We start from the raw sequence: 9,940 nt of genomic DNA, 5'->3' as shown, positions 1-9,940 counted from the left end.
TTTTACATTTTAAGACAAGAACAGCATTTTTTCCCCCCAAATGCAGCCATATAGAGCACTTAAATTTAAGAATATAATAATTCATCAATTTTTTTAAGAGCCTGATTATCCTATGCCAGCTAACATTGCGTAGTATAATGATTACTGAGGGGGTTAAACCGCAACATCTTAACATTGTAAACAAACGCGGGGGAGAATCCTAAAATTATGAATCCTACTACTGTGTTTTGATGTGGAAGATGTTTACAAATAATCTCAAATACCCAGAATGCAGAACCGCTAAGCTGCTTTCATTGAATTACATAAGAGGCTGAATGTTGACAGCAGTCAGAATGTGAGCTATCATTAACTTAATCACAATGAGTTTCACAGTGCATATTTTGCTTCACATTTAATACAATTCCAAGCATCATTATGATCAAAAAATAAAAATGAACAATCATTTATTGAGCAGTTGTATGTCCGCCATCGCTCATTCTCCAGTTTCCTCCAAACAAGCAAAAGGGTCAAACACTGAGTACAACGGGATTCGTTGGTCGAGAAAACTGATCTTAAGGAAACGAAGAACTAGGGTAAAATCTCCGGATTGATTCTTCAATGCTTCACAGTCACTTCCTGACTGAGTAACGCTCAATCATTCTTATTGTCCTTGCAGGCATCCATTGTCACACCTTTTTTCCCTTCAGCACATCCTCAACAACATGACTTCTTGTCCGCGGATGTGAAGGCGCCCATGGTGCCGTTCACTGGACGGGAGTCAGTCCTGAGGAGAAGTCGGGGCCTGCTGAAGCCTTCTAGCTCGTTCTGCTGGACCTGCAGGCCGTTACGAGACAGGAGCTCCCTCGCCATCAACATGAAGCTCTCCTCCACATTCTGACCTTCCTGGACACATGTGTACGGAAAACCATGTTCCGTTTGATATACAGTACAGATAGGCAGACAGAGTTTTTTCCCCTTCTATTTTAATTGATTATTTTTTTTTACCTTGGCAGATGTTTCCAGGGCAGCAAGTGCGCCCCTTTCATTTGCAAGACTGCAGGCCTCCTCAAACAGAACCTCACGTTCCTTCTCTAAGTCGCATTTGTTACCTGGGTTGACAGAGACAGACATTCATACATCAGCCATCCAAAATTATAAAAACATAAACTCACACTTTCAATGTAATAGAGTACACATTAAACGAAAAGTCATCAGGATTGATTCTATAAACTTGCAAATGTAGCAACAACGTGGCTGTAGATTTTATGTTATGGTTACGGCAAGTGCTTTTGCCTAGTCACCTGTTGCTAGGCAGACTATGTGAAAGCCTTTTTGTTTTGAAACTGTAATTGATTAAGAAACTTTATTGCTGAAATGAAAACGTAACTAGCTAGCCCAACAAGAATTGCACTCTATTTCTTAATGTCATACAAACTTTCACCATCACTTGTTGCCAAGGCAGAATGTTTAAAACTGTGATTTATTATTAAATGCCAGTACAATGTTCCACCACATGTTCGGATTCTTTTTAGGGATAGACCGATAATCAGCCCGGCCGATAATTGGTGCCGATATTCAGCATTTTATGAATATCGGCCTCTTTTTTTGTTTTCATGGCCAATATATTAAAAACTGTTATTTTTGCTCTGACGGGCGCTTTTCTCCTCTATCTGCTCTGAGTCAGCGGCTGTTAACTCCCTGCAACATTGGCCCGCCCACAGCACCATGTGATTGGTTGCTCGTGCAGAGCTAACAGCCAATAAGCAGCAATTAGCAGGCTCAAAAAACGACTATTAGGTTTAGGTAGCCAATTTTTTAGCGGCTATTACGGGGTTAGCGTGTGGGTAAATGGTTAGCCCGTGAGCTAACCGTTAGCTCGAGAATTAGCGGGTATTAGCCCGCTAACTAACCGGCTAGCACGCGAATTAAAGGCTATTAGCTAAGCACGTGAGCTAACGGCTAGCTCGCGGGCTAACCTAATAGCCATTTTTTAGCGGCTATTTGGGGTTTAGCTAGTGGATGAATGGTTAGCCCCGAGCTAACCGGCTAGCACGCGAATTAACGGCTATTTCAGGGTTAGCGTGTGGGTGAATGGTTAGCCCGCGAGCTAACCGGCTAGCACGCAAATTAACGGCTATTAGGTTCGCCCGTGAGCTAACGGCTAGCTCGCGGGCTAACCTAATAGCCATTTTTTAGCGGCTATATGGGGGTTAGCTCGTGGGTGAATGGTTAGTTGTATATCGGCTTCAAATATCGGTTATCGGCCTCCCTGACTACCGCTAAACGGTATCGGTATTGGCCCTGAAAAAAGCATATGGGTCTATCTCTAATTCTTTTATTATTCACAGAAATTCCTTGGTGCCAAGGAACTATGTTGAAGTCAGAGGAGGAGCTTCACTCACCGATAAGAACCAGCACCACGTTGGCCGCCCCGTAGAGCTCCACCTCCTGTATCCAGTCGCTCACCGACTCAAAGGTGGCACGCCGCGTGATGTCATAGGTGATCACGGCGCCGTGAGCGCTGCGGTAGTAGCTCTGAGTGATGGTCCGGAAGCGTTCCTGTCCCGCCGTATCCCACACTTGCATCTGTTAAATACAGTATCGATCGGAGATAAAGTACTCACACTCAGTACCTAATTATGTAGAAGTCAAAAAATAATAATAATAAAAAAAGAAAGGTATGATTCAATTTCTGTACTGAAGTAAAAGTTTGAAAGCACTTTGTTTCACAATAATACATGTTAAAAAAGTCGTGTGAATGTTTATCAACCTCACACACAGGAGCATGTGACAAACCACGTTACTATGGCAACAAGTGCCATAGCAACCCTCATCCGCTGCTCTTGTTTACTGTGGCATCCACATCAGGAAAACGGAAACCAGTTTTTGTGAAGTCCCCTGAGGACCATTTGACATTTACATGCAATTCGTTCATTTAGAAGCTATTCCTTTGCTTGTCTATGTTTCTCATTATGTGTTAGCATTAAGCTAGCAGACTTAGAGGCCTCTTTTTTTCCCGAAGATTTGTTCACTATGCCAAACTGCTGCTTGTCGAATTCAATACCACCATTCAGTGTTTGTTTTCTAAGTCAAGTCAAAGCAAACAAATGGCCTAACAACTTGGATCTTGAAAAACTCTCCACTGTAGCAAATTGCTAAATCATTTTTAACGTTGTCATATTTAGCTCGTTTACTAGCATATAATTAACTCTGGATTAACTTTTTACGGAACCAATCACGATGCAGCTCATCTACTTATCAGTGTTTCTGTTACCGAGACGTCACACAAAGGAACCTGAAGAGCCGGTTCTCGGTTCCAGAGGCCAGTCGGACTTGTTTTGGACACATTCGAGCCAAAGGCTTGCTTGTAATTAAAAGCCAGAAAAGTTCCGCTTGATGGCTTTAATAGTCTATTAAAACTTTTTTTTTTACACTGAGTGTTACAGTGAGCTCGAGCTCACACCACAAAAACAATAACAAAGGCAAAAACAAGAGTCTAATTTTTGTGACTAATGTTTGCTAACAGCCGACACATGCTAGGACTTTGTCATAATTTGTCTTCAACGGATTTGAAACCAAACTTTCCTGAGGGCTGGTTACATGGAAATAAATTCGTTACTGACCTTGATTTTCTTGCCTTCAATATCTAAAGTCCGCACAGTGAAATCCACTCCAATGGTGTTCTGCTGCTTCTCTGAGAAAACACCCGATTTGAAGTTCTGGACCACGCAGGTTTTCCCCACATTGGAGTCTCCGATCAGGATGATCTTGAACAGGTAGTCGAAGGAGTCATCATGTTCAGGTCCCGGGTTCTGCATCCTGGAGGAGCTTGGTGTGTATGGAGGGGGTGAGGGGGTCCGAGGGGTGGTCAGCCTGATTCTTTGGCCACGGGGATTCAGAGTGACGTTTGATGTTTGGGGAAAGCCAATTTGAACAAGCAAATATGTCTCACCGCAGGGTAAATAGACGCTAACGTGTCCACATGGATCTTGTCCGACCAGTTCCTTCCTGAAGACTCCTTGTCAAGGTGTTAAATTGATCCGTTCAAAGGTTAAAAAGTTCTTCACATTTTCCTTCCTGTTTCCAGGTTTTCTATCCTTTTTTGTCTTTGCTTGGAGTCTCTGTTGTCAGGCCCTCAGGCAGTGACCCTTTTCAAGGGCAACCGCATAAATTTAAAAAAAGCACATCCTTTAATTCCTGAGACGTCTGAGCTGATCCACTCGACAGAATGTTCTTTACGTTCAGAGAAACAACACACACAAAAATGTGCTTTTTGCCGCGTTATTCACCAGTTTTTTCTTTAGTCTTGTCTTTCATTCCCCGTTTAGTGTCATCAGTCGTCTTATACAAGTACCTCCCTTCACTTCCTCCCCCGTCTGTTTCACTCTCTTCATAGCACCTGGAGAAACAATAGAATCCCGCCCTACCTGTTCTAAATAAAATAAGGTTACTGTTCCTTTAAGGCTGCTGGATTGTGGGAAAGAAAGTTCACCTGCACCGAACCTGATTTGAATTGCTTCAGGTTTTAAATGGTATCAACAATAATGTAGTTTACAGTATCTGTAAGTGGGGGGGGGGGGGGGGGGTGTATGGAATGCAACTGTTTTGAAAAATGTATTTATTTGTATGTATGTATTCAAGTCAGTTTGATAGCCACAAAAATGTAATTTAAAAAAACAATTTTTTTTTTAATTTTATATTTGGTTCCTTGATCTTCTTCTTATTATTATTATTATGCTGCATTTTTATTTGATTAAAAATAATTACATATATTTTTTCGTTGCTGTGTGTGCTGTGGTGAAAGGTTCCAAAGGGCAAAGAGAGTTCCATTCAAGTTATGACCGCCACTGCATTTAAACCTCCAACTCCCGGTTACGTCACACGCAACGTTATCCCCGGCGATTTCAAGAATTCCGAGTGACCGCGAATGCAGCAACATCCAGCGCATCGCTGTGACGACGTCCCAGCACGCGTTCGGATGCCGTTACGTCCTAAACATCACCAGCACACATCTTGGCACTTTCTCCTTCTCCCGTGTGCTTTCGGGGCGTTGTCAAAGCTGGGGGTCTGCGGCGGCAACATGCAGCGGAATGCGGTGGTCGTGGTGGCGGATAAAACGAGCCTGAAGAGGCCGTTCATATTCGCCTGCGCCGTCAATATGGTAGGTGCATTTCCGCCCGGTTGAGGGATGAATTGATACAACTTGTGCAAAAAAGGGGCCTGGGGACGGCCCGCCTTGTGCACCATGCTGCTTTATGTGTTTGGTTGTCCACAACATTTGCGGTCTAGACTAAAATAGAATTCACGGATGACGTCACGTGGAGTCAATCCATCAGAATGCTCATTTTTGACTGTTGTCGAATGACATTTAAGCGCCTCTAATTGGGGATTTTAAATTGAGAATGCATTTACATAATTACATATTTTCATATAGGTACTATAAATATATATTACATACTGTATAAAAAACGTATAGCCTACTTTAGGCCCATGCAGGGTGGGCCAAAACACACACACACACACACACATATATATATATATATATATAGCCTACATTTTAAATTAACTTATTTAAGGGAGGAAGGCAAGAGAGAATTTGGAACCCTGACACTGGCCTTTAAACTGTAATCATAGTCCTTGTTGAAACCCTCATATGACACCTTTACATATTAACAAAGGGTAATGATTAAAGTTAATAAAATGTAACGCAAATTTAACAACAAACAGATAGAGATTAAATTCAAACTAAAAAGTTAAACATAACTAAACTGTACCTAAGGAGTGATTCTTTTACATACCACCAGATGGAGCCTGCACTTTGCGAATCACTGATTTATAGTATTGTAAAATGACTTCCATAACTTGCATGCTCGGTTCATTGAAGACTCTTAGTTGACCACAGGCGTGAATGTGAGTGTTTGTTTTCTATACGTGCCCTGCGATTGGCTGGCAACCAGGCCATGTCTCCCAATAAAAGTCTACTGGCCTGGAAAAGGCTGAATGAATCGCAAATTGATGAATGATGACCTATTGAGCCAATGTTGTAAATTAGGTATAAAAAAATAAACGTCTTGAACCCATCAGATTCCTGTTATTCCTCTTAGTATTCTGTGTTGTTTACCTCCCCCAAGGCTCTGTGCTTCTTCATGCTGACAATGACGGCGGTGGGCCACCGGGACCTCCTGCAAGCGGGCCAGGTGGGACTCTTAAAGTGTTGTGGTTGTGGCAAGCATCTCTCTTCCACTGGCGTGCCCTTGAGCGAGGCAGTGAATTATCGTCACGTCGCATATACGTGACCATGAACTTTCACCCCATGGCCCAAGGATGCACCCTCCCCTTTTTACGACCTTGCTGTCCTCGTCACAGCCCTCAAAAACAATCATCGTAGTCAAGGAAATACTCAATAACATTTATTTCGTGAACAACGAAAGCTATTATATTATACTTATATAACAATATTTATTACTGTGGCTGTAGTTTGAATATTTTTGTTGTTTAGCTACAAAATACTGTATTAGAAACAGCTTCAATAACAGTCACACTGTTAAATATAGGATTATATTAACTGGTCATTAGACACACGAACTGAAGTATAAAATCCAATTTGTCTATATACTGGAATACTGACTTTAACGCATAATGTTAAACTTGAACTCAGCTAATGTTTTTATATAATGTAATATAAACAGTGTCATTTTTAATTCTATGATGTCGCTAGTAGGGGCGTGCCAAAAATTTGATTCTCATATGAATCACGATTCTCATTTAGTACGATTCAGAATCGATTTTAAATGTCCCAAAATCGATTTTATTTAAATTATTTTATACTGTCTCACCTTTGTCTGTGTGCGCCTTTATTTGGAGCGCTGTTCATGTTGTAACCAGTTTGGCCACTGAGGGGCAGTGTGGTTCCACGCGGTCTAATACACTGTTAAGTTCTAGTCACATTAGAGAGTAGAAGGAAAGTCACGATCACGTTATTCCAATAAAAGTATTTTTTTTCTCAGCGCGTAGCCGTTCTTTTGAGTGATAAGTGCCGTGAGTAGCGCGCTAATTAGCATTAGCGTGTCAGACTGGAGTAGATCATTACAATTCTTTGCACATCTATAGATTGAAGCAAAAATCATTGTCAATCAAAACATTTTGAAGCAAAATCGTTCCTAATCGAAAATCGATTCTGAATCGAATCGCAGACCCAAAAATCGGAATCGAATCGTGAGACATTCAAAGATTCCCACCCCTAGTCGCTAGTAGTATGTCTCAAACACGCCGCTTATGTCTTCTCAGCTGGTGTCCAACGTGTCCGTGGTGATTCTGTACATCCTGGAGATTGCCTGCCTGCTGATGTCCGTGCTCGGCGTGTTCGGCGCCTGCACGGGGAGGAGGTGGTGTTTAATTCTGGTAATTAGAATATTCCCTCTCTCTATAACTATGAACACAATCAGCAGGGGTGTGTCGACTTTTTATTTCTGCTTTGTGACTTTCCCTGTGCAGTTTGCAGCCGGGATGGCAGCAGCCAGTCAAACAATCATCGTCAAAACAGCGCTAAGCTACCAGGACATTTATGAGGTAGATTAAAAACTCCTTGTGTGGTCATTTTCAATCCAATTTAAGAGGCTCTCTTTAGACAGGGGTGGCAAGAGAGGAGTCCAAGTTGCTGTCCATGATGCCTCTGAGTGCCACCAGCAAAGTCAACAGGACTTTACTTCATAGTATTCAAGCACACGTAAGCATGTGGCATTCATCATCAATACAGTATATTCCCATTTCTATAAATAAATGGAGTGTGTGTGCTCACCAGTTTAAATGCTGTGGGCTCATTGAAGGCTATAAAGACTGGGGCACAGCCATCCCCGCTTCTTGTCATTGTCAGTCACCGGGGAAATGTGTGAGTATCCCTTTAAGAGCTTTACATTACAGTATATACTGTACAGTATGCAGGCCTGCAAGAAAAAGAAAAAGAAAGAAAATTAGATTCATTTACTCCAGTTTATATAGTCAGCATTTCTGTATGTCATCAAAGGATGAGCATTGGAAAATAAACTATTTGATTAAAATAAGATTAGATTTTTAAATTAATGAATTTTTTTTTCAACATACCATTTCATTTGATATATTTTAGAATTTATTCCCATGCATAAATTGTCAAGGCATGGGCTTTTGAATAAAAAAAGAATTGTGTTAGTTGTGTTTTTTTTTTAAATAGCAAAATCAAGAAAATAATCAAATATCATAATTAACTAATCAAAATCAAGAAAATTAACAATGAAAGTAATTTCTTTAAAAATATATTGAATACTGTAAATATACTTTAGAATGTGTTTTAATGATATATATTTTTCACAAATGTTATAAAATTGACAAATATTTTTAAAAAATGTTTTAAAATGTATTTTTTTCCCCCATAACTAAATATTTTTCCAAATATTTTGCAGTTCAAATATGTTTTCGATATAAAAATTATTAAGCATGTTATCAAGAGATGGACAAAAAAACATTTAAAAAAGTGTCTAATCCATCCATTTAAGATTTTAAACTCAATACAACAACAAAGTGTAGCATAAAAGTTACCCAAGTTACCAAAAAAAAAGCCAAGATACTGAAAGTAAACACTGACAACTTCATCCTCACTCCATTCATAGTAAATTAAAGAATTCAAGAAACTTATTTCAGCTCTAAACTATCCAGCATCAACAAATGTATGACAAACTTGCCTTGACTCTTTTCCTGTTTATCTTCTTCTTTGGCACTGTGTGGAGGCACATATTAGTTGGGCTTGCCGTAACAGCGCCCTCTGTTTTTTTCTAGAAGCACTGCCACCGCTATTCTCATTCAATTTTTTTTTCTTATCAGATACGACTGCGAGGCAGCGCCACTCTGGGGGCTCCAAAGAACCAATATGTCTATCAGGAGGTAATAATAAAAATAAAAAAAACTATAATTTTTGTATTAATTTATATTTTTAAATTATTACTATGTTAAATCCGCAGGCTTGCCTACCAATCTATGTCTCGGCATTGAAGCGAGCATTCTCATTGGCCATGGGAATTAAATTTGGAAGTGGTGTGTTATGGGTAGGTCTTTTTTTGTTTTTTAATCACTCTGCGTCACCATCCAAGCATTAATGTGCGACTTTTTTTCAGGCGGTTCTGCTGGTGATGAGCCTGAAGCTGATGGTGCAGATGAAGCGCAAACAGGAGTTCATGGCCCTGCTCCAATCCAATCGCTACGTACCCGGTGCCTTCTAGTCATCATGCAGCGAATCTTCTTTGAATTTGCACATTTCAAACACAATATGCTGTATACCATTAATTACCAGGCCGTCATTTGAACATGTACCACTTAAAATGCACGTAAACCTGACATGTAACCCACATGCATTTTTGCCTATAAATGATGGTCCCATTTTAACATTTATCAAGTACAATTATGATCTGTATGGTTATCTTAGCAGGCGTTAACCAGCATACTATCCCAGCATGCACTGGGGGAATGAGATTTCCACACACGTAGAAAGGCAGGTGAATATGTTATAAATGTATTTAACCGACTTCTCATGTATGTAGCACAGTGTTTGCAATGTTATTTAACCAGGCCGCTGTAGGCCTGAAAAGCTAAACAGCATTAAACAGAAATGACTGAGAATGTGACTGCACATTGTATACACTGGAAACCTCAGTTTGCATAAAAGCACATGTATAGAGTCGCAACATTTGATTTTGTAAATACTTCTTATAATTTCATCCATTTCATTTGGAGGGCAGAATTTGTGCACTTAGAAGACAATAATGTATATTCTTCATGCTTTTTTGGGATAACTTTTCTTTTTATGTGTGTCAAATGAACTTTTAATGTAATCAGTTATTGTACAAAGTGATATACTTGATTGTAAATAGTGGAAATAAAATGTGATCATTGTTATTTGTTTTTGTCATGCACGCAAAGTTATAAAAAGGTAAAA

General features: G+C 40.0%; 2 protein-coding genes and 1 long non-coding RNA gene across 4 annotated transcripts; 1 reads left to right on the top strand and 2 right to left on the bottom strand.

Moving 5' to 3' along the window:
* Window positions 1-372: 372 nt before the first annotated feature.
* LOC144034873 (ras-related protein Rab-19-like) lies at window positions 373-4,356 on the bottom strand. Its single transcript, XM_077543985.1, has 4 exons — window positions 3,603-4,356; window positions 2,382-2,565; window positions 985-1,088; window positions 373-882 (listed from the first exon to the last, which is right to left on the bottom strand). Exons 1-4 carry the CDS (start codon window positions 3,795-3,797, stop codon window positions 694-696), a joined length of 672 nt encoding a protein of 223 aa, XP_077400111.1. The 5' UTR covers window positions 3,798-4,356; the 3' UTR covers window positions 373-693.
* Window positions 4,006-9,900, top strand: LOC144034871 (tetraspanin-8-like). 2 transcript variants are annotated; one of them, XM_077543979.1, is made up of 10 exons: window positions 4,006-4,511; window positions 4,784-5,140; window positions 6,111-6,176; window positions 7,267-7,380; window positions 7,474-7,548; window positions 7,607-7,705; window positions 7,781-7,867; window positions 8,833-8,892; window positions 8,970-9,053; window positions 9,123-9,900. In XM_077543979.1, the coding sequence occupies exons 2-10, from the start codon at window positions 4,907-4,909 to the stop codon at window positions 9,225-9,227; spliced, it is 924 nt and encodes a 307-aa protein (XP_077400105.1). In that variant the 5' UTR covers window positions 4,006-4,511; window positions 4,784-4,906; the 3' UTR covers window positions 9,228-9,900. The 2 variants fall into 2 exon arrangements, with proteins under 2 accessions (XP_077400105.1, XP_077400104.1); XM_077543978.1 differs by having other exon boundaries at window positions 7,607-7,867.
* Window positions 6,117-7,918, bottom strand: LOC144034874 (uncharacterized). The gene is made up of 3 exons (XR_013288309.1): window positions 7,778-7,918; window positions 7,218-7,349; window positions 6,117-6,232 (listed from the first exon to the last, which is right to left on the bottom strand). It is a non-coding gene; the product is annotated as an uncharacterized LOC144034874 (long non-coding RNA).
* Window positions 9,901-9,940: the final 40 nt, after the last annotated feature.

This window comes from Vanacampus margaritifer, chromosome 15 (assembly GCF_051991255.1).
Source record: "Vanacampus margaritifer isolate UIUO_Vmar chromosome 15, RoL_Vmar_1.0, whole genome shotgun sequence".
Taxonomy (NCBI): Eukaryota; Metazoa; Chordata; class Actinopteri; order Syngnathiformes; family Syngnathidae; genus Vanacampus; species Vanacampus margaritifer.
Note: the sequence above shows the minus strand (reverse complement) of the source record. Positions and strands in the feature narration are given on the sequence as shown.

Bases quoted from the DNA above. Each gene is read 5' to 3' on its own strand.
- LOC144034873 (XM_077543985.1), bottom strand. From the start codon at position 3,797: ATGCAGAACCCGGGACCTGAACATGATGACTCCTTCGACTACCTGTTC. The intron at 2,566-3,602 runs GTCAGTAACGAA...TGTATTTAACAG, and splicing joins TTGAAGGCAAGAAAATCAAG to ATGCAAGTGTGGGATACGGC. The intron at 883-984 runs GTAAAAAAAAAT...ACATGTGTCCAG, and splicing joins CCCTGGAAACATCTGCCAAG to GAAGGTCAGAATGTGGAGGA.
- LOC144034871 (XM_077543978.1), top strand. From the start codon at position 4,907: ATGCAGCAACATCCAGCGCATCGCTGTGACGACGTCCCAGCACGCGTT. The intron at 6,177-7,266 runs GTGGGACTCTTA...ATGTCTTCTCAG, and splicing joins ACCTCCTGCAAGCGGGCCAG to CTGGTGTCCAACGTGTCCGT. The intron at 7,549-7,606 runs GTAGATTAAAAA...GGCTCTCTTTAG, and splicing joins GCTACCAGGACATTTATGAG to ACAGGGGTGGCAAGAGAGGA.